At 41.7% G+C, this 24,144-nt stretch overlaps 2 protein-coding genes across 4 annotated transcripts in view; both read right to left on the bottom strand.

The window, feature by feature from the left end:
• The window catches only part of ttc27 (tetratricopeptide repeat domain 27), a 50,488-nt gene extending 42,414 nt beyond the window's left edge, over window positions 1–8,074 (bottom strand). Inside the window, exons 1-3 of the mRNA XM_032553792.1 lie at window positions 7,786–8,074; window positions 1,037–1,220; window positions 393–516 (exon numbers count right to left, since the gene is read on the bottom strand). Coding sequence (XP_032409683.1) covers window positions 393–516; window positions 1,037–1,220; window positions 7,786–7,876 — 399 coding nt within the window. The 5' untranslated portion in view covers window positions 7,877–8,074. The remainder of the gene's footprint in view (window positions 1–392; window positions 517–1,036; window positions 1,221–7,785) is intronic.
• Window positions 8,075–10,349: 2,275 nt separating this feature from the next.
• birc6 (baculoviral IAP repeat containing 6) overlaps window positions 10,350–24,144 on the bottom strand; it is a 78,222-nt gene continuing 64,427 nt past the window's right edge. For all 3 annotated transcript variants that reach the window (XM_032554054.1, XM_032554056.1, XM_032554055.1), the window contains exons 68-73: window positions 22,658–22,875; window positions 21,090–21,251; window positions 19,986–20,063; window positions 18,214–18,402; window positions 13,781–13,915; window positions 10,350–11,626 (exon numbers count right to left, since the gene is read on the bottom strand). In XM_032554054.1, coding sequence (XP_032409945.1) covers window positions 11,447–11,626; window positions 13,781–13,915; window positions 18,214–18,402; window positions 19,986–20,063; window positions 21,090–21,251; window positions 22,658–22,875 — 962 coding nt within the window. In that variant the 3' untranslated portion in view covers window positions 10,350–11,446. The remainder of the gene's footprint in view (window positions 11,627–13,780; window positions 13,916–18,213; window positions 18,403–19,985; window positions 20,064–21,089; window positions 21,252–22,657; window positions 22,876–24,144) is intronic.

Raw genomic sequence — 24,144 nt, 5'->3', positions numbered from 1 at the left:
AGTATGTCTATTTATTCAACAATTTATCTGCAAAAACAGGTTTTAAACTGAAAATGTTGCTTATTTTATCAATATATAGCTTTTGATTAAAATGCGATTAACTGCAATTGACCAACTACAGACCCTGTAATGAACTCAATTAAAATTGTTTAATCAAGTTCCACCACTAGCTAAAATTAAACAAAGTTATGAAAACTAAATTCAGTAAGCCAGCAGTAAACTGTAGACAGCAAACGCAAGTGTGATCTGAAGGCTTTCATATTTCTAAGACTCACTGCTGTCGATCCAGTAAATAAATCTCCACCAATCCGGTTTCATGTTTAATGCCAAGTGGAAACACAAGAACAACAAGGAAGGATAAGATGAGAAGCCAGAACAGAACGGCGTCGTACCCGAGAGGACAGCAGAGCCGAAGGCAGCCGGTCCCACATGTGGAGAGAGAGTGGAGGTCCGGTCCAGTTGCTCTGAGCGAACAGGTGGAGACAGGAGACGGCCATGGCCAAGACTACAAGCTCCCTGCAACAGAACAGCAGGAGTTACTCACCACCGCTTTAAGAAAAGGCTTTGCTCACTTAATAAACAGCTTTTATAAGTCTCAGTGAGGAGAAGCTTCAGGAGGTTCTAAAACTATCAACCAGTTCCACTGTAGCTCCTATACAGAACGAAGAAATGTGGAATCTGGAAGAGGACATCAGAGAGACGAAATGGACACAGGAACCAGGAGAAGCCAGAAGCTACGACCTGATTCAGAAAATGGTTCTACAACACATCAGAACCACACCCTTCAGTGGCTTTTACTGAAAGTTGGGGGAAAAAAACAATGGAAGACAAAAAGACAGCAGTTTTTACTTTTTTTTAAATAAATGAAGATCAGAAAGCGACATGCGTTTTATTCAGTTGTACTTCGACCTGCCTCCAGTCTCAGCCACCTGTTCTCATTTCCCCAACAATTGAAAAGAGAACATGTCTAACCAATCAGTTACTGGTGAAAATCTAACATGAGTTTGACTGAACAGCAGCATTCGTGCTGGGCTACCTGTTGTTTGGCTGATCGTCACCATGGGCAGTCAGATACAGTAGCAGGCATCTCTCCAGGTAGGCCTCCAGGTCCTCCCCCTCTCTGCAGCTGCCGTCTCCGGTCAGCACACCTGCCACCTGAGGGCTGAGCAGCACGGCCTCGAAGTCCCCGTCCAGAAGGGCCCGCAGCAGGGGCCCCGCGTCTGCAACAAGACCAACAAAGCAGCTGAAAACAAGATAGACGATACAGCCAAAACTCAGACTCTCTTATTTCATATCCATGGTAGGGCTGTCACAATAAGCAGCAAATAAATTAATCACACAATCAATTAAAACTAAGTCATAATTCATTTTATTTGTTGTTTTGTTTATTTATTTTGGGGATATTTTAAATGTCCTCCAGTTGCCATATTACTCGGTAATGGACTCCAAACAACAACATTATCATTTATCGCAATAATTTATGTGCCAATTTATCGCCCAACAAAATATGTCATTATAATAGGCCTCGTCTATATTCACTTCATAACCTTCATATACCTGTAAAAAGTTTGGAAATCAATACATTTGTCTTTATTTTTTGTTTACGTAGCTAAGAATTATGGAGGTGAATAGTCATAAATGCTCAAATCTCATGTGTGCAAAAATAATGCATAAAGTCTGCAGTGTGTGACCTGAGAAAGGCTGAAGTCAAGGTGATCGGGCCACCTTCCAGTTTCAGTTCTATGAATACAGGAACTGCTTTTTAAAGCTTTCTTCACGGATATAAACAATATTCCACCAAAAGGTTATAACTATCATTAGATGATCAGATTTAAATACATCATCTCATAATTCCACAGACCTGCATATTGTTTGTTTTTTGCTATGATAAAATGTTTCAATACATATAAAATTACCAAAAACAAGTACTTGTCTCATGTTCTGTCATTTTAGGTTCTAAGAATGATACTGCCAGCATGATGTGGGGTCTCCCCTCGTGTTGCCGTAACACAGACGGCCAGCTGGTGTCAAACACGGAGGGGAAAAAAAGGAAGGACAACAAAGGAGTAACGTTGTTGCTCCAGTGAAACTCTCCTCGTCTTTCATTAGGTTTTTATTTGCGGAGGGAGCCGGCTTAGCTCATTAGCACTGATTGCGTTCTGTTCCCCGGTGGAGACAACAAACAAGAAAGGAGGAGGAGGAAGAGGAGGAAGAGGTGTTCTGAGCTGTAGAATACAACCTGGCCACATTAACAAACAGTGCCACACACACACACACACACCCACATGAAAACATCCATTAAATTCAAGGCAAGAGCAGACAGCTCAGCATGCCAAGAATACTAAAGCCAGCATCAGCTAAAGGAACTCCAGGGCTGGTCTGACCCGACAGATCCACCTTGCTACCGTCTTCCACGAAGCATGGTGGACTTTTAACAACGAATGCTAACGACACGCTACACAATGTTGCTTCTTGTATGCACTACTCTATCTGAGTTAATCTACAAGGGATTAGAGATGGCAGACAGAAGATTGGCTATGCTTCTGAACTTCAGGTAGGGAAATGGGGACGCGCCGACGTGAGAATCTGGGCCGATATCCGACTAATGTTGATGGGATCGGCAATATTCACAGATTTTGACATGTATTGTTATGGTCGCATAATATATCGACACTAACATCAGCATAGACCAATAGTAATTTTTTATCACGTTATCGGTCCGAAAAACAACAATAAAAAAAAAAACTAGGCCAAAATTTTAAAGAAGTTATTTATTTCCATCTTGTTGCCGTTTGTTCGGGGAGGTGGAGTAGAGGATCTTGGTCATGTGGGCCCTGTGATGGTGATACAGCAAAGGATTGTGGGGAGTTTAACTGAAGCAGTGATGGAGATATATAACCGTCATGACCAAACAGACACCTCCTCTACTCCGCCTTCAGAAACAAATGGCAGCAAGATGGGAATAAATATTGGTTGTTAATTTCCACACAATTTTACTTATCGGAACAACACGTGATCAATCCCTACAGCAAAGAATCTTTATTTATCTGTCATGGTCGTGGTTTCTTCTTGCCTTTTTCCATTTACCTCCTTCACACTTAGAAAGCAGGCCAGACAGCTATATGTTCTCAATATCTACTCTAATGACATAGCCACAAAATGCCCGTTTAGAAAACATAACCACGTCTAAAAAAGGTCTGATTCCAAATACCAGGGTGGGGTTCCCTTTACGTGACTCAAAAGTTCAAGTCCTGATCCGTGTTGTAGACCTACCTGCCTTCTGTCACCGAGTCAAAGTTAGCCTCTGCTTCTGTCATGAAGTCAGATTCCCTGCCTGCCTGCAGACGCCTCCATTAGTCAATCAGACGACCCCTTCACAGTACCCTTGGCTTTAATAAGGTGCTGCTGGCATTGTAAAGGAGCTACGGAGATTCTCATCTCACGGCTGATCTAATGAAACCCAGGGGCAGCCATGAGAGCAGGAGGAGGGGGGCGGGGGAAGAAGTAGAGGACAAGCAGGAGAATGAGCCAGCCCTGGCTTTATGGGAGGGGAAATGAACGGCAGTGGTACAGCCACAAGTTTAATGAAACCTCAGCTCCTCTTGAGGCGTGCCGACGAAAAGGCAGCAATTATGGAAAACAAAGGAGAGGCCTTCAAATGAGTTCATAACTCATAAAAGGTTAGTGAAATAAGCTGCCATTAATTAGGCTCACTGTGCATGGAATCTGCAGAAGCGCACAAGACTGGGCAACAATGCAGACCCAAGATGGCTCACAAGGGCACAGCTGGGAATCCTGCTGGTGGTCTGTTGTGGGGAGTTGGGGGGTGGATTAGTACATTTCCAGAGGTTTCTGCTGCCTTAATACTGCTCTGCAGCTGACTTGAAAAGGCCTCTCCTTTTCACACATCACTGAAATTAAAACTCACACGACTCATAAGGAGCTTCAGAGAAATAACACCGGGCTGTTTAAAGCAGGTCCAAACAGTCCCACTCTGTATAACCTGTTCCGGTTTCTCCTGCTGAGCAATTACCATAATGTTAGAAAACAACTGGAGTATAATGGTAATCTGATAAATAAGAGGTCGACAGAAGTAATTACAGGCAGCGCTGTGAGTAATTCTGGTTTCAAATGCAGCTTCTGTACTCTGCACTAGAGATTAAAAAAATTACAATATGCAATTTTCAAAGCGCTGGCTGGAATAATGATTTATGCCTTTAATTAAACGAGAACATTATTTCCTCTGTGAAACAAGAAATTTAAGACTAATTAGATCAAACTCTCTAAAACTGCAAACAGCAGAGCTGGCGTTTTAAGATTTGATTCTTGGTAAAACTGACCATTTTTTCACACCATGTTGAAGTGAGCAACAGATAACCATGCATGCATAGAGTAAATGAGCCAACAGTCATGTTTTTGGACTGCAGGAGGAAGCCGGAGTATCTGGGGAGAACCCACATTTGAACAACAGAGAACATGCAGAATGATCTCAGGCCAGGCCGGGATATGAACCCAGGACCTTCTAGCTGCCCACTGCGCCATCATGCAGTTCTACATATCATAAAGACTTTCAGTAACTCTCCTCTAAACCCATCCTCGGTTGGGTGGACACCTCATCCTTCTCCTTTTAATTACACCACATAGGCCATAATGGTGCAGCTATAAAGACGGCTGTAAAAGCCCACTAACCGGTGTTATTGGTTCCCTCCCCAGCCCCACAGTGCCTCCACATGTCCTTGACAAGTCACTGACCCAACCACTGTCCCCAGTACGGTCACTGGTGTAGGATTCTATATAAAACAAAAAACAGCTTCTGGACTAACAAAAAAATGTTCTCATGTTTATAGCAACAGCTGTAAATTCCCTAAACAGTTCAACAAATTCAAAAGTGCAAGAAAACTAAGGTCATTTTCACATCTGATAGTTAAGTACAAATGGTTTGATTAGGACCAAAGTTGCAACATTTGTTATAATTTCAGAGGCTGTGGCTCTCCTTCACACTGCTCTGAGTCAAACAAACCAAGCTCTTTGAGTAACTTTTCCCCCTCCTCGCCTGTGGTAGCGCTGCACCAAGGACCAGGACACCAAACCCCCTTTCTCATCAAATGGAAACAAAAATGAAGTGGAATCAGATTTTAGCGGTTGTAGGATTTCTCTTTTGTTCTTGACAAAGAACAATGAGTCATTTCTCCCGCTAAGACTCAATAAGACTCTTGCGTCTGTTTTGGTTGTATTTACCCAGAATGCCCTGCACTGTAGTCCACTCCTGCTTTTGGATCCGTACCAGAGTTTACTTCAATTGAACCCAGAAGCAACTTTGTAGGTGAACCAGAGTTTGCTTGCTTGGTCCACATCAGAGTTCGACTACGCATTCACAACTCCCCCAAAAGAGCAGATTTTCTAGGCAAACATACTAGGGGGTCTACTGAGCAGCTAACTTTGTACAGCCAAACATAACTTACATTTTTAACATTAAAATCACAGATGACAGTGTAAGGTGATGAGCCATGAGAGTCCTCTCATCATGGTGTTTGGAAGACCAGGGAGGTCTTTGTGGACGATAGCAGACAGCAGAGAGAACAGAACATCACAGTCCCCGCAGTGGGGATTGAACCAGGAAAGACAGGAGCAGTAAATGGACTAAACTTATATAGCTTTTCCACTCAAAGCGCTTTACAGTTGAGTCACATTCACCCATTCATACATCGATAGGCAGATTGGTAGGCACATAGACATGTAAGCGGGAGGAAGCTGGAATCGAACCTACAACCTTCCGATCACAAGGCGACTACTCTACCCAAGTAGAAGCTGAGGAGAGCTGGCAAGGCCTCCAGGATACTCAGCAACTTCCAAAGGATTATCACAGAGAGTATTACAGCAGGCTCTCTAACTTCCTGGTATGACTATGACTGACTAGTCACCTCTGACCCGTGTCATCCCATCCTATCAGCATTCTGTAATCAGAAGGAGAAACAGGAATCACTAGACAAATGCAAGGAGACTCAAGATGTTTCTATCCACAATTCATTAGGACAGAGCTCTAAACCAGGGGCGTCCAAAGTCGGTCCTGGAGGGCCGGCATCCTGCATGTTTTAGTTCTCTCCCTGGTGGTAGCAACAACCTTTTCAGCAGGTCAAAGCCATCATTTGATCCAGGTGTGTCAAACCAGGGAGATAACTGAAACATGCAGGATGGCGGCCCTCCAGGACCTACTTTGGGCACCACTGCTCTACACTAACTTCTTGCCCTGGTGAGACAAAACAAAAGTTAGGTGCACCCCAATTTTTTAATCACATTGAGTTAATGCCACAGTTTTACAGATTCACTTTTTTTTTTAAAAATGACCGTCCATAAAAGCATATGGCCCAGTAAATCACTAACAATGTTCTTTATTTGAAGCAGAATTGTAAAAGAAATTGTGATAAACGTCTAACATGCTTCAGCATGCTGAATTTTAAACTTAAAATCCTCTCAAGGTAAAATAAAGAAACTAAACATTTTATTACACTCAAGCGATTTTTCTTGTGAAGAAATTGGCTTGAACTTAGTAAAAGCAGTATTTTTGCAATATTGTAGATATATGCAATATTATATCTGTTTGATTCCGCCTGCTGCTGAAAGCCAGCAGGGACGGTGTGTGACTTGTAACATGTTTTAAAGATGCACTGAACTTTTTCAGTGTTTCAGTTCAAATGGGGGCATGGAAACATTCAAAATGAGGAGATCGAGCTGAAATACCCCAGCTTTCATTTCCAAATTTGGCTGGTTAGTGGATTAAATTTACAAGTGAAGGGACTAACGTTCCGAAATTAGTTATATTGTTTTTATTTTTGGCTTGCTTGCTTAAAAATAAGTCAAATAAAAATTAATAGTCTTCCTGGTTTACTGGGATTGCAGGTAGAACTGGGATTTCCTTGGCTCATCATGAATGAGAGACGAAGAAACATAATTTTTCTCCACTGTTCAGGCGTCACTGGGTGACAGATACCGAGGGTGACAGATTACAGAGAACACCTTTAACACGAAAGCGATAAGGAGGGAATATTCATGAATCCAAATGGGAATAAAAGTAGCCAAACATGCCTTCCAAGTTGGGCGCAGAGGGATGTAAGGACTGTTATCGAGGCACACTTAGGGGCTTTCTAATTTAACACCAACTCATATTTTCCTGTTATACTCTGCGAGTATACAAGCTCGCTTACTTCTGTCATAAGGTTCCCTCCCCTGGCATACCACAAGCATGTTCCCCCATCTGTGTTCATGTTCTCGCGGTCCGGTTGAGATGCCGCGTGAGAGCGCAGAGAACTGAGCACGAGACTTCCACACAGGGTCGGCTCTTTCTTTCATCGTTAGCCATCTGATCCGCTGTTCAGCGACAAGATTTAACATGGAAAACTATCACTTACCAACAGCCAACTCGAATAGAACAGACCGACTAAGACAGACGATGATTTCTTTAGAAACCCGTTTTATTTTACAAGTATAAATACACACGTCTCTCCAGTTGACATGTTATTATTGCCCAACCTTAAGGTAAATAAATACAGTCCAGTCTTTAAATGGGTCTATGTTGTGTTCGCTCGAGAAAAAGTCAAACCCTTCACGCTGTGCAAAAAATAGGGCTAAGACATTTAATTCTTAGCCCATTTAATTCTTAGCCATCTTATAACAATAACAAAATGTCAGCCAATTATGTTGAAAATAAAATTAATGGCCCTTAAGGGCAACATTACTCGGATGCCGAAGCTGCGTTAACCCGGTGAAATAAACGTGAGTCTGTCTCACCTGCATCAGTAACGATGTTTTGTGTCCAGTTCGTAGCCTCGCTGGCTGTCAGAAAGCCTCTCAGTACAGGAATCTCCACGCTGAGCAACATGACTGTTCGTTTCTGCTCAACTTCGGCTGGATCTCCCGAGTGCAGCCAGGACGGTCCCACACCAGACCGAGCTCCAGGCGACCTGGACACTGAGACGAATCCCGACGCCTGAATCTGACAGAGATTGTTTCTAGCTATCCATGTGCCGAAAGAAGCGTCAGTAAGCAGCCATGACAGATGCGCATTGCATTCTGGGAAAAGCAATGAAACCGTGCGTGCACGAAAACGTTCGATGGTAAATCTGCACACGGGAGCAGAGGCGGATCCAGTTATATCGGGGCACAGGGCAAAACACTTTGTCATCTCTGTCGCTCATTGCTACAAGTTAGGGTTTTGCTTAATTTGATTCACAATGATAATGTTTTCAAATTATTTGTTTCATATTTTGCACAAGTTTTATATTTTGACGTGTGTTCTATTGGGGATATTAATATTTGTATGTACACCGTTAAATTATAAATATACAAGAGTGAGAAAAGTAAAGTCATCTTTTTAAAAACGGGACAAAATAAATAAATAAATAACTGAAATGTTTGGGGGTGAATGTGGTTTTAATTTAGTGAGAATAGTGAGAAACAGAGCTGGCTTGAGGAGGTGGCTCTTGCCAATATTCTTCATAGCCTTGTCCGAAAGGCAGAGGATGAAAAACAGGTCTCTCCTCAGAACATGGTATCGACTACAGTAGTACTAGTCGATATCTGTTTCTGAAGGGTTGGCCTGCTTTTATCCCGACCCTTTTGCCGATTTCAGCTCCTTCTGAAACTCATGAACGATGCAGTTAAACATCTTACAGGCATAGATGGCGAAAGGGACCTCTTGGACAGATGCGCGTTTTGTTCTGTGAAGGACAAAACACGATCAGTGTAAGGTGGCACTCACCGTCCACATGGGCAATGGTGTACCCACAGCTGTTTCTCAAAGCACTCAAGCTGTGTGGGCTTGAGTGCTTTGAGAAACACTCAAGCCCACACAAGCAGTGTCAGGTCCACACGCTTCTTCAGGAAGTGATTAGCAGTCCTGAAGCATGTGGACCTGACAGTTCGAAAGCAGCAGGTAGTGGAGTGGAGCCGAACGTGACATCACGTTCAGGCTTGCTGACATAGGTTGAATGGAAAAACATTTTTATGTCAGCTTCCAGGAAAGATGACCTATCAGCATACTGTGAAACAGCATGGCTAAGTGTCTGAGCCGGGTCCACAATGTCCAACGTGTCTAATGTGTGAAGAAGTTAGACACCTTGGACAAATTGTCCAAGAGGTGCTGAAAAGCTCCTGGAGCATACCATGTCAGTTAGGAAGGTTAATGCTCTTAAGAGTTATTTATTCTTTGATTGCCCTTAGATTTATGTATGTAAATATGTATTGGTACCATTTATTGTTTTGGTGTCAGGTTTGTGTAAATAATGTTTATTTCTTTTTGATAACCAGTTTTCATGGTCTGTCCAGTGAAATTGCTTAGGGTTTAATAGGGCAGCTTCTTTCTGCCACTGTACAGCTTCTTTCTGCCACTGTACAATTTGGTGCAAATGTGACCTGCAATTCTTAAGTAACTCCACCTCTACCTCATTTTGTTGTCACACCTCCTTTTAAACCTTGAACCTCCACTGGTCAAAGTCACAGACACCAGAGCTGTGCAGATAAGCTGAAGACCACCAGGACCTCCATGCCATGCTGCACTGATGCAGGAATTCATGCAACGGCTTTAACCAAGAACCGAACACAGAGACTAGACTTTTCAGTAGGCTCACATTTCTGTGAAAAACTATTGATTAAATATACCTCGTCACGACGTAAGCGTTTCATATTAATTGATTTTGATAATTGCCAATAGATAATTTTTTTAAAATATCTAAAATATTGCTAAGCTGGTGGAATGACCTTTCCAAGTTTTATCCTGTTTTCACTCCATTTTTAAGCAGTTATGAAGTACGGAGGCAAAACATGAAACTGCTGCTGCACAAGTTACTCTACGGGTTGTTGCTAGGTAACCAAAGACTGTGCGAGTTGATGCCGCCCACCTTGTTTACCTGGTCATAAGAGGTTGAGCAGTTAAAGCCTTTCCTTTGCCTACATCTCCCAGAATGCTGTGCAGTCCTGGACTGGAGTTCAGTGAATATTCTATCAGATGTATTGATACTGGTAATGTGTCTATCCGATATAGATAGATTTATTGATTTATTTTCCAGCTCCCTAACATGAGATAAACTGTCATGAATGCTGGGAATGTATCACTATTTAGTGAACATATGAGAAGCTTCAGAGTAAAACTCAGAACTACGCTGCTAGCCTCTGTCTCACACAGGGAAACTGTGTGGTCGTCTTTGAGAATTTTGACGTCATCACAAAGAATTTTCCAGCAACAAATTGACCCCGAACTATAATTTACTTTCAGTGACAAAACAAGCTCTTGCAGGTCAGAACTAGGACATCCTGCTAAACAAAAAAAAAAAAAAAGCATTCGCACAGTCAGTCCATATTTTTCAAGCTCCATTTAATGTCCTAGCAAAAGGATTATGTGACTGTACTAAGGAGTGAGTAAAATAGAAAGTGCTTTTTTTTTTTCCACTGCTGTTTCAACATAATAAAATCAAATCAAAGCAGTTTTCTTTAGCTAGACGGAGCAGAATTCTGTAGAAATAGCAGATTATTCAGCAAAGGTACTCTGTTGGGAGTATTTGGTGGTATGGTGTAGATCAAAGGCACATCACAGCTTTTGTATCTCACGGGGGATTGTTGCACACGCACAGAAAACACACAGACACATGCACAAGCCTTTAAAGTACATTTCCCGATCTGGCCGTCTACAGTCGAGTGAATGGAAAGCAGTCATGGAGAAGTTCTAAGAGGCGACAAATGTCGATCCAGAGTGTGGTTAAGCCTTTTAATTTGGAGCCTGTAAAAGAGATATAACATGAGTTAAAAATGTCCATCTCAAACCTTATTGAAGTGGATATGATCCAAGACAAATCAAAGGTAGCGCGGGGTCTCCAGAGGTTTTTCTGAGAGTCACTTTCCTGTGTGTTTTCTTCTTTTAAATAATATGCTTTAAGAATGACCAATATATCCTTGATTCCAACTATCACCGCTCTAACAGTCCGAAAAACATCCCCCCCCCCCCAAAAAAAAGAAGAAAAAAAGGACTTAACATTCAGTAAACATTCTTCTCTAAAGGTAGTTTCCCTTATATAATCTGTCATTTTTCCTCTGCCATTATGTATACATAAACAAGTTTAATAACATACCAATCAGTGGTTATTTCACAATTGGAAAAAAAAAGCACAAAATGTTTACAGTCTTTTACAGGTGAATAAAAGTTTTCTTGACTTTAATAAGGGCATAGCATAGTTCAGAGTTTGTCTCATCGGCTTCTGGTACTTGAGCTCCCTCCACTACTATTCTGCAATTAGATCTTTACATACAAATATTGACAAAGTGATGGCTCGCCCTCTCAAAGCCATCCAGTCTTTAAAGAGTAATCATCAGAAAGAGGAAGGTGAGGGGCCGAAGATGCTGGAAAATATGGGGCCAGTGGGGTCCGAGTGGCCTGGTGGGTGGGGGTGAGTGGGTGGGCTCATAGCTGGCCCTCGCTGCAGTGGCTGTCCTGACTGCCGGTGGGTTTCTCTGCGTCCTGACTGGACAGGTCTTTGAGGATGAGAGCGGCGCTCTTCTCAGAGAACTCGTCTCCGTCGGGCTCCAGGCCGTCGGGACAGGACAGCTTCAGCAGCTCCTCCCTCAGCTGGGCCGTGTGTCTCTGCAGGGACACACATACATTTATTAGAGGGGGCTGTTGCTCACCCAAACATGACCACAGCACCCAGCTGTCAGGTGGCCAGGTTTAGGGTGAGGACTGGGCTGGACCTCATAAGGCCTGAGAACTGCAGCATGAAACCTGGGACAGTCAGAGTAGCTAGTTTACCGGAATGACTTCCAGTTTAAATAAGCTGTTAATCAATGTTTCATTGAGTTTTCCTTAAGTTTTTCTCTCCTAAGACATCAAACCAATTCAATTTCTGCAGGATCATTGTTGCGGCCTTCTAGGTTCCAAAACCAAAATCTCCAACAAAGGCCGTGGCTGATAACAGGTGGTTTGATTCTTGTGCGCACTTCCGACTTAATTGTTTTGAATATATACGCTTTATTCCTTGTGAAAATATAGACAAAATAGTTACCAAAAATCTCTTACAACTTAGTTGAAAACAAAAGTTAACTTAATCTGACGTTTCAAGTTCAAAAAGTGGTTAAAAAAAAAAACCATTTTACAAAAACCTCCCATCAACACACCAGAGATTTTCCAAACAATAGACCTCCACCAAGCACCTATGGGAGGGTCTAACAGTTACCAAATGATCTAAACAATTCCAAATATAAAAATTAATTATAGATTTTGGTTCTCAACCAATGTAAGTATATTCTATATTTTGCCCAAAGAAGAAAACTAAATTTGTAGAAATTACAATTCACTAAATTTAACAAATGGCCACAACAATCATCATCAGACAGTTAATGTTCCATCCTCCTCGTAAGGCCCCCGTTGACTTTAGCCCTTTTTCTGCAACCAGTTTTCCCTCCACTGAACTTTCTATTAATATGAAATCTGCGAACAACCAACTTCTTTAGCAGTAGACGGTTTCTGGCTAATCAGGACAGCCTGCTGGACATCTGCCAATCAGTCGTCTTCCTCCTAACTGGGCAGTCCAAAATGTTTTCCAGACTTATCATGTGATGAATCGACATAATGTAGGAGCATCAAATTATCAACAGAACTCCACTAAATTTGGTGATCTTTCTAATTTAAGGAGATGCGGCGTTACACTGATGAGTGATAATGTTCACTGTCCAGCAACACCAGGTCCCAGGATTATCGGTTACCTAGGCAACACCTCTGGCCCGGACCTGATAAAGATACCTCAAGAATATTGTCCGTCATTTAAACTGCATCTGCTCCTCCTGATGGAATAAATGTAAACCTGCTACATTTCCAATCATCATGGCCTGGGATAGGAATGTTGATGAGAATATAATTCATGATACCGTTTTGAATTTAACTGAACAAGGTCTGTAATGATTCACTGACTGATTTGAGTCCCTCGTTTATTAAAATTCCTCGAGGAATTATGGTTTATTATTTGGTTTACTATTTAGCGCCATGTCCTCTGGCTGGATAATTATTTATGTTGCACAACGCTCTCGCTTCTGCCAGTGAGTTGCTGACGAATACCAACTGCTGTCAGCACCATATAGAGAGATCAAACATGCTCTTTTCCGCGGACATGTTCGGGTTTTCAGCGTTTTTTGGGAAAAGATGGGCCGAGATAAACTGAGCTCCTGACGCTCGCATGGATACTAAAGCTATAAACGGCTGTGCAAAGTGAGACTTCATCTGTTAAACTCACTAAAGATGAAAATGGAAACTAAAGACGAGTTTTTTTTCTTCAAAAGTGTTATTTTTATTACCAAATTGGAAATCATTTCAAATTTGTTTGCAATTTTTGTTCAGGTTGACTTAAAAAAAATTAGCTATTTTTTGCTACGAGTTAATTTTCTAAGCAATAGGGATGCTCAAATACGAAAATTTGGGCCAATATTGATATCCCATATTAATATTATTGTTATGGCAGAATTTACCAATATTCTATTTTGTTAAGCGATTTTTTATCTGATTACTCGATTAATTGATTACTAAAATAATTGTTTATAACAGCCCCAAACTGAACCTATATAGACACCATGGCTAGTCACATTCACCACTTCAAGAGCGTCACAACTCTATTTCCTTCAAAACATAAAGCTAATTCTGTTCTCATGTTAAACTGACGGAACGGATTCAGCCAGCAGCAGCAGAGCAGTTCCGGTCTTGTGTGTGTGTGTGTGTGTGTGTCTGCGTGTACTGACTGAGTGAGATTACCTTGAGAGCAGCTGCATGGTGGGACATGGTGCGGCCGACCCGCTTGTCGTTGCTGTACTGCTGGATGTCGGCGATCCACTCCTCACACTGAGACATGATCTCGGTTCTCTTCAGGTAGAAATGTTTGTGGATCACCTGCACGCACACACCGTTCACCACATCAGTCACTCCCACATCACTTGATACAGGAGGCATTGACACCTCCAGACCCAACGGTCCGCTTCAAAGAGAGAAGCTTTCTTAAACATTTCACCTTCATTCTTTCAAAGAATGTCATGAATGCAAGTGGCAGACACACGTTTTTATAGAGGTTAGATTTCCTCCACATGGTGCTAGAAATATCGCTAATAAAACATAGAAAACAGAGGTTCACACATTCATTCAGTTTGATTTGTTGGCAGAAAAAGGAAGCTAAACAAGCATCTTCAAAGATTTCCTTCATTGTGCTGTCAGCTAACAAACAGAAACTCCTGATAGAGATGAACCAATCAGGTTCCTCCCAGCTGATGCCATTCCTCTGGTTCCCTCTAGTAAAGGGGTGTCCAAACCTTTTGCCATGTGAGCCAAAACTGAAGACTCAAAAGTAGTGGCAGGCCAAATAAAAAAAAACAACAACCTAAAATCAAGCAAATAAAGTAGCTGATATTTATTGCAGATCCAAAACTCTAAAGGGATTTTTACGATTGTTTATTAGGGCCATTTTAGATAAAAAGGAAAAGGAGTAAATTTTTGTGACTAATCTCAGAAATTTTCTGGAAAACTTGGGACATTCTCTAAAGGAAAAATTTTGGCATTTGAAATTCTGAAATTTCCACGTTTTTTTTTTTTTGGAGAAAATTTCTGACAATGTAAAAATTAGATTTTTTTTTCTAGAACATTTCTGAAATTACTCAAATTTTTAAAGGCAGAAATTTGCAACTTTTTTGTTTGTTTGCTGCATTAAAAGAAACACGTCTAGTTTTCAGAGTGAATACATTTATTTCCAATAATAAGAACATGATCTGGGTCACTTTGTTTCAAAACGCTTGCTATATTATATTTAGCCAAGTTTAAGAAAGAATAAAGGTTGATTTGGGTTCAGCAAAGACGTCTTCGGATAAATTTGGTTCTACCTTTTGTTAAAACTTAGTTATAAAAACATGAATACTTTGTGTTGTACTTTACCATTTTGTGTATAAGAAAATTATGTTGGTATCAACTTTTACTCTGATTATAAATGAGAAGTCTCTATGTGCAGCTCAAGGCAAAATTTGTAATATTTTTGAATTGCTGTTGGGGGCCACACAAAATCAGTCTCGGGGCCACAAATGGCCCCCGGAGCTGCACTTTGGACACCCCTGCTGTCTGCCCTGCCCCATCTGATTTCAGAAAGTTAGAGCTGAGCAGTTCTTTGATAGAGGTTGTAGTTTGACAGACAACAGAATATGTAGGAACTATGAGCTACCAGAACCAGAATCAGAACCAGCTTTACTAACCTAGTTAGCGTACACAAACAAGGAACGTGACTTTGGAAAAGCCTGGAAGTTGGGAGTCAGAATCGTGCTGTATTGGATGTGTTCACTAGGAGTGCACTGATAAATCGGCCCAGATTTCCTCCATTTTGGGAGACCAGTGATCGGCCCGTACTTACATGTCAAGCTGATCCACCGATTTAAAATAAATAAATAAATCAGCCAGTGTCTTCTATTGCTCTGCTGTGAGAGAGGTTTGACTGGTAGCGCCTCCCACCAGGTCATGTCTGACCGTTTGCTGTTAACAACAGTCCCCCCACTGTTGTCAACTGAGCAACTTTCTTGCTATATTTAGCAACATTTCTAGATCGGTGATGGGCCAGAAAACTGCAATCGGCGCGCCCTTAGTGTTCACGGTTCTTGTGCGAAGAAGGAGCTGCTTGTCCGTTTTGTTCACCAGGAATCATAATTCGGCTCATCATGTCTGAGGACTGCAGCTGTGAATGAGGCTCAACGCCTTTTCACTTGTTTAAGTGTCCAGGCTGATCACTATGTCAGTACGACATTCACGGCGTTTGATGGAGAACACCAATCAGCTCCGCTCAAGTCTCCAGTTTTACTGCCCCTCATCCCCCCCATACACCTAGTCCATGTCCTAGCAACAGTCGTCATGCTGTGCCATCAGCATGCAGCGAGTGTTCTGACAATGGGTCTGTAGCTGCTGCTCCGTTGTTGGAATGGGGGTTGTGGGGGTGGGGGTGGTGGAGGCAGTCTGCTTTGCCGTTCACCAGGAGAAGAGAAGCAAAGCGGAGCTTTAGGAAACATTCTCTATCTGTCCTGTTCAGCTTCCTCTGCTATCAATCCTCCTCTTTTTGACTGTCGGCTCCGCCCACCACCCAGGATGCCTCTGTTCCACAGAGAGGGGCGTGGCAGCCGTCCCCGTTTCAAGGTCACACGTGTTGTAAACACTTCCTCTGCTTTTCACTAAGCTGGAGACAGATGGAGAGCTTTAAAAACAACACTTCTACCCAGCTAATGTCTGGATATGATTCATTTTGTAGATGTTCAATCATCTTTAATGATTTATAAGAAAATGTGGTATTTTTATCCAACTATAGATGCTACACAGGACCAATTTAATTCATACAGACCACCAGGTAATGCTATTTGCTGTATGCAGGGCTAATTGAACTATTTGGAACACGACAGGCAAAAACAAAAGTAAATCAAGAAACCTAAAAAAAAATTTTTTAAAAATCAGCTATATTCAGAATATCTACATTCACGTCACTGCTGCTAACGTAACGACTTTGTTGATATATTTAGAAAACCTTCAGACCCATCTCTCTAGAGCCGCTTCTGGAGACTTTTTTTAAATGTGAAAAATGAAAAAGTAAAGAAAGCAAATTAACTGTTTTCTTTGGTTAATTTGGTAGTTTGGATATCAATACTCTAAACATTTCATATTTGAGAGCACTACCTCACGTGCAGTCCATATTGTTTCGCCTCAATTTTATCAGAGGAGAGACTCTGAAGATAATTCTGTCTCACTGCCACTCCTAACACTGACACATTTACGTGCCGTAACTCTAAGTGCTTAAGATGGCGTCTCATGAGAAGTGACAGGACAGGCCGGGACCAGTGAAGGACTTGATGGACGCATCAGCAGCGCTGCAGAAAGGACTCCTGCGTTAGCCGACCCTCATTCTTCTCCCGCGCTTAAGGACAGCAGACAGAAGTCAAAACGTTGTGTTCAGTAAGCCATGCACGCTGCTGACGGAGCAGGCTAACTCCTGTCTGCGTGGCTGGTCATTTAATATTCTTCATGATTTAAAGCAATAAGGACTAAAGATGTTATGACTGCTAGGCACTCAGTACTGATATCTAGATAAGATTGACCTATTAGTGACTAGCAGTCATTATTCAACTGTTGTAGGAAAGCACTGCGATTTATTATAGAGGTGAATAAAAGAGCGGTAGAGGTAGCTAGGAAGTTTTTTCTTTCTTGCTGAATATTGACTCCCAGTCACGATGCAGGATAAAATTTGAAATAATGTTCCTAGCAGAGCAGTTTACAATCCAGAAAACGACAACAAATGTTTACAGATTTGTCAAGGTCACCAATCAAAGATGTGAAACAACTGTCCACAGTCCTACATAGAACATTTAAAGTGTGCCTGATGCAGTTATGCTAAAATTAGCAAAGTGCTAAAAGATCAGTTAGGTGAGTGGAAAGCTTCGATATGCGGAGTTTATATTTGGGATAAATATTCACTTGGACTCTAAAAGTAATCAATGTCAAACTGTTACTATGGAAAGTTAAGAGATTTAGTTTTCGAAATAATGTCTCAACTTTCCCCTAGATCTCTAAATTAATTTAAGAACGTAAAAGCAAGAAAACAAAATCAACCTTAAAATTCTTCCGCTACCGGACACAGAACACCTGGAGACGTAGTCGCAGAGCTCTAATGACCAAAAGCTGTAAGGGTGAGACTGGGACTGAGGAACTAGCATCATGTAGTGATATCGTGTGAAGCAGTAAAAGAGCCACAAGATGTTGGCCATGGTCTGTCTAGTCCAGGGGTGGGCAATCCTGGTCTGAGGGCCGGTGTCCTGCAACTCTAGGATGTCTCGATGGTCCAGCACACTTGAATCAAACAGCTGAATCAGTCAAGTTTTCCAGAGTCCTGCTAATGACCTCATTATTTGACTGTGTGTTAATGTAGAGGTACATCTAAAAGTTGCAGGAGACCGGCTCTCAAGGCCTGGAGTTGCCCACCCCTGGTCTAGTCTGTTACTCAGAACAACCTGCTGCAGACCACAAGAAATCTTGGATAATGCACAACATTCCTTCAATATGTGTGCGTGAACACCAGAACAGGATTCAGCTGTCCTTTAAAATGAACAGCAGAGAACCGTTTAGCCTCAGACCCAAATGGCTACTCAAAGATGTTACCATGTTTGTGAAAGTACGAGGCTTACCTCCTTGAAGCACGGCGACGGGTTGCGGATCTGCTCCAGCATGGCCCACTTGACCGTGGCCTGCCGGATGTTGCCGTCATATTCTCGAGAGCTCTGGGTGCCACTGGGGGTCCCGCGGGAACGCTCATACCCCGGCTCGTTAAAGTAGGGCTCAGCCACTAGGATGAGGGACTGCACAGACACTAGCACCTGCGGCAGATTTAGAAACAAAGGAGCCGGGGTTATCTGAGATCCCACGATACGCGTTGCTCAGACTAGAAGGAAAATTTCCCAACAACTTCTTGCTACAAAGAGGCAACTGACTTGGCTTCCAGAGGAACATTTCAATAACATAACCTTTATTCTGGCTAGAAGTGAATTAGTCTGGCGTCCTTAAACTGTGAAACCCACGAAATGATCTTGGCAGAGTCGGACCAGCGTAGAACAGTCTGACAAAGGCAGGGAACAATTTGGCCACATTTTAGTACTGCATTCTTTAAACCTTTTTCATTAACAGCCAATAAATGACTTGGCCTGTCCCACAAAGTCCTTCGTCATCACTCTGTTGGTTCAGAGCCAAAAATGTTGGCGGTGCACTTGATGGCCTGTCTGCTGGCCTTAGACAACAGAAACAGATTTCAGCTCCCTTGCATCCATCACAAAGCGGTCTGCCCCATCTTGAAGCAAATATGGATGATTACCAACCCCGCCCCCTGCCCCTTGTCTCCAGTTCACCACCCTCCTGATTTCCATTATTGATCTATCGGATGCTAACTGGAATAATAATCAAAGGAGACATCTCTATGTACTCCCCGTCTCAGAAAAGGGGGGTGGATTGTAAAGAAGAAGAAAGACATCCATTTTCAAATGCTCCAGCTCCCCTGGACAACAATCAATACTTGTACTGGAGAAAGAATGTGATTATGTGCAGAACGGGGCCAAATAACAGTGTGGCTGTGTGTCAAACTGGTCCAGAGTGGCTAACTAGTGTCCAGGAGTTCTTTATAGCTATAAATGAGCTGCTGTACCATTCATAATTCATCTTCATTTAATAAAGAAACGCACAGTCTGTTGTGGCTTAGGCGTTTACAACAGTGTTATTAACAGTCTGAGCATTTCACAACAAACCACTTGCGTAGTTCACTTTTTTATGTCTGTTCCATAAATCATAAAAACAACAACACTGAAGCTGCTTTTCTATTTACCAGTGTAATAAAGGGCTATTTCACAGCTTTTCAATTTTGAGCCGACTTTTTTATAAAGTGCCTTGAGATGACATGTTGTGAATTGGAGCTACATAAATAAACTAAATGAAAAAGATGACTTTGGATGACGAGCAACAGTCTAGATGTTTTCCCCCTTAGTCCAGGCAAGTCGTTTGTAGCCCATGCATCCTAAAGGACTGAAATATTTCACTTTGTGTAATGAATATAGATTTCTGAGTTGAGAGAATATTTAAAGTTGAGCTTTTCCACAATATTGTAATTTTTTGATGGACCTGTGTCAGTCTGTATATATTTTGTTAAAATAATACCACAGTCAACAATTAAATTACAGCTGTTAAAATGAAAAGTACATAAATTCACAACTCTAATGTCTGGACAGTGATAAACTCCAGCTTCTGACAACTAACTTTATGACTGAATTACAGGACAGATATTTATGTTACCTGTAGGGCTGTACCTTGATTCACTCAAGGTACTGGAGGCAGATAAATTTTCCTCAAGGAAAATTTATCTGCCTCGAAGCTTCGTTAAATGACTAAAATATTCGCTTACAGCAGTCCTGGTTACCTGTAAAAAGCTTGAGGTCTGGGGGTTCCACTTCTCCTCTGGTCTCCCATGCCATGTGTTGAGGATACTTAAACACACCTGGACAGAAAGCACTCAGGGATCAGTCTCAGCACAAAGCCCTAAAAACTGCAGTGGAAGTGAAAGCTTGGGTTGAGGACACTCTGAGCAGACAGGTTTACTCTCTTCATTAGAATAATGTGGCGTGCTGCTTCTACTCAGATTCTTACAACACTACATCAAACAATAGAATGGAGGAATAAAACAAGGTCTGGTCACATAAACACACTGTGGTTGAATGGCTGGTCCATGGTGGTTACACCGCTCTTTGGGATGGAAGTTGTTACTGAGGGAATACGACTCAGTTATCTTCTTTCAATAACAGCGATGAGTTTAAGAAGAAAGTCATTGGAAGTCAGATGTAAGGAACCAATGAAAGAAAACCTTCTGGTGAAGAAACCTGATCTCCCCTTTGATCAATCCATCTCTAAGTGAATCTAACTAAACCTCCTGTCTGGTTTAGCTAGCTGTTCAGCTATTCTGCTGGTTCAGACTAAACCTTCTTTGTCAAAGTTTATGGTTAAAATTACAATTTGTTGGACAATTATTTATCCCTGTGCATCAAAATGATTAGAATTCTTCTACAGTTACACTATTCATCCATCACTAATATGAATCGCTACCACTGACGTTTAAAGTCCCAGCAATTCCTTAAAGTAGCTGTCAGGGACCATCAAACAAATTCATGAGGAGGAGCAACTCGTGCAGAACTTCAGAGTTTGGACCTTCTTCTCAAATGAAGGAATCCACGGCGACGTCGCAGAACACGTTTACAAATGTCTGGAAAAAACTCTGAAAGATTCCTTCTTATAATTCCCCAGATCAGTAAAACTTGGTGACGTCTTTAGAAAGGCAACACATCTTCATTTTGCAATGTAATCGTCTTCATAACAAGAAATAAAAGTACCCCAAAGATTCAGCTAAACACAAAAAAAAAGGAGAATGAATGAACATAAAGTCAGGTTTCAGGAAGTTTCAGAATTCAGTAGATTTTTGGAAATTAATTTTCCCTTCTTATACTAGAAGAAAAACAAAAGGCGGACGTACTTTTCCATCATTGTAGAGGTTTGGATTGAAGCGCACGCTGTGTCCGCCGGTGGTCTCCAGGTTGACCAGGGGAGGGGAGTTGGGATAGTCCTGGGGAAAATACACGTCGAACTCAAAGCAGCCATTGGCATATGGGGTGTCGCCTGGGCCAGTGATGAGAACCTGGAAACACGGAGAGCCGACGCAAACATGGCATTATTCACACAATCCACCCGCAAATCAAAGACGCTTCTATAAAGCTGTGAAGTAAAATGTCTTTCATTAAAATCTGCTAATAAACTTTTTCTTTTAAATTACTTGTAGAAAAGAATTGCAACAGAAAAATTTCCAGGGGAACAAAAATGATCTATTCGTTCTGTTCACACTGCAGTATCAGCTCATCACAGGGAAAGTTTACATAGTTCTGGGTGATAAACAATGAATCATCATGGAAGATGATATGCAACAGTTATACTAAAGGAGAATGTCAAAGTGTTGCTTGTTCCGAAGCACCACAAGACCTGACAACAGATAAGAAATCCTTCCCACCTGAATAAATTTGATGCAGCAGCATTTTCCCAGTGACTGAGCTGCCAGGACAGTGATGGACAGCAGCAGCGGCTGCTTGGGGACCAGTGTGGACACGGACACATGACGCAATACTATAAGCTGATTGTACAGCACTTATTTAGTCTCACTGGACAGGAATGTCACTAACCCCAGGAATGGGACTGGAATGTTATACCATATTTTTTCAGCAACTGTTTTTTGTTTATATTTTATTAATGCTAACCAGGTATCAGGAGTCCCAGACAAAACGTAGCTCCTGATACCTGTAGCTGTGAAAGGTGCAGAGCATTTCAGAACATGGTCAGCCTGTTTCCATGTGCATGTCCTGGAAAAGTGGACAAAGACAATGCAACACACGGGGATGACCTTAGAGCAGCGAAAACACCATTCAGGTAAGACTTAATAAAGTCGCTGAACAAGTTGAGACAGAAATAAAGTATCTGACAGAAAAGCAGTGGCCAAAATGTTACATATAATTAAGAACTGAGCTGGGACTCAGTATCAGCCAACGTCTAATTTTAAATAATTCAAAGTACTGGGGTCAGAAACTCCTGATCAGGACATTCCTGTCACATTCACCAGCCTTCTCTCCCTCTCTTCGCATCAAAGTTTACATGGGGTTCACTGTCGTCTCCAAGAACAGCAGGATAAGGGGAGCTGGAAGGGAAATATAACTCCTCACTACCAGACAGCTGCTCTAGCTGAGCCTCTTAGATCAGAGAATACACAGACACAGCCGACTCCACCCACACACACAGCTGACTCCACCCACAGACAAAGCTGACTCCTCCCACCTCCACTCTGGATGGTGGACATCTTCAACCCTTAAGAGTTTCTTACTGAGAATCCTGCTGTCAACACACAGTCAAACAGAGACGTCTGGACAATTAGAGAAGAAAAACTGATCACGGAATGGGCTGAGGAACGTTCATTCAAACATCAGTGAAGCTGCTGCATGGTAAACACATACATGACAACCTCACGGGCAGTTTAACGAAGAATTCATGCTTTCACATTACCTTCATGATGTCGAGCCTCTCCTCATCACAGCGGACAAAGACACTGGACGAGGACGACAGAGGGAGAGATGTGGACAGGGTGACGGCCTCCTGGGCAAGGCGCCGCGATCTGGCTGCACTATTGGTATCGCTGGCGTTTTTAACCTGAGACATGTAGTGGTAGTTGACCTTAAACATCAGCTTCCCTTCCTCGTCTTCTGAAACCATTTCAAACGTGTCTGTGTGGGGTTGAGGGTGGGAGACAGAGGTTAGAAGGTTCTGCATCACGTAGGCTTTAATTTCATTAAATTTCTGAAAATTTTATTTTGGGAAAAATCTGCATTTTTTTTTTCCCACCAATGTTCTCTGAGTTTTCATAGTTCAGAGCGATGTGAGCACGCTCAGGGCAGCCATGTTGTTCAACAAGAGTTTTTTACAGCCTCTACTTAATTGGACTTTGCATTCGGGTCAAACCTATGACAGAGTATTATGATTTTTGAATTTTTTTTATTATAAAAATAAAGTCATAATATTATAAGACTATAGCCGTTGTAACACAAGAATAAAGTCGTATGACAAAGTCGAAATAATGCAAGAAAAACATTAGAATATTACCAGAATAAGGTATATTAGGAGAAAGAAAGAGGAATTTTATGATAATTTCATCACAAAAATTAATATCAGGACAACTTTGGTATTGGATTTAGAGATAAGGAGATTTAACACATCATAATCAAATTATAGTCAATAGCAGGACCTTGAAACGATTGAGGAACATCTGAGTATTTAGAAGAAAATCATATGGACTCCGGCGGACACGTCAGATCTTGATAATTCTATCCTAGCTTTGTCCCATCACAAAAACTACAATTTTCTAATTTGAAGATGTTCTTCTGGTAATATAGCATCTTTATCCTGGTAATGCTATGACAATATTCTCATGATTAAACAAAAGTTCTTGTAACCTGGCCCCTTACTCTGTCGTACAACTCACAGAAGGAGTGGCTGAAATAAAAGCCACTTTTTAAAACGCCTTTCTGTCATTTATAATTTCTTTTTTAGAAAACAAAGCGAGACAAAAAAAAAGATTAAAATTGGATCTGGCATAAAGAAATTGGGAGTTGTTCTGTTTTAAGCTACATCGCCCATCCCTTGCACCATACCAGGTATAAAGTAGCAAGAAGTATGTATGTATAAACCACAGAGGCAAAGATCAGAACACACTGTTGTTAGTTTACAAATCACTGAACGGCTTAGCACCACAATACATTAAAGATCTGCTGTTGTTGTATCAACCTTCCAGACCTCTCAGGTCTTCCGGTTCTGGTTCTGCTCTGCATCCCCAGAACCAGAACCAAACGAGGAGAAGCAGCATTCAGCATCTATGCACCACAAATCTGGAACAAACTTCCAGAAAACTGTAAAACAGCTGAAACACTGAGTTTCTTTAAATCTAGACTAAAAACCCACCTGTTTAGGATTGTATTTGAAACGTAATCAATTACACA

Source organism: Xiphophorus hellerii, chromosome 22 (genome assembly GCF_003331165.1).
Source record: "Xiphophorus hellerii strain 12219 chromosome 22, Xiphophorus_hellerii-4.1, whole genome shotgun sequence".
NCBI lineage: Eukaryota > Metazoa > Chordata > Actinopteri > Cyprinodontiformes > Poeciliidae > Xiphophorus > Xiphophorus hellerii.
The sequence above is the reverse complement of the archived record's forward strand: the minus strand, read 5'-3'. Positions and strand labels throughout refer to the sequence as shown.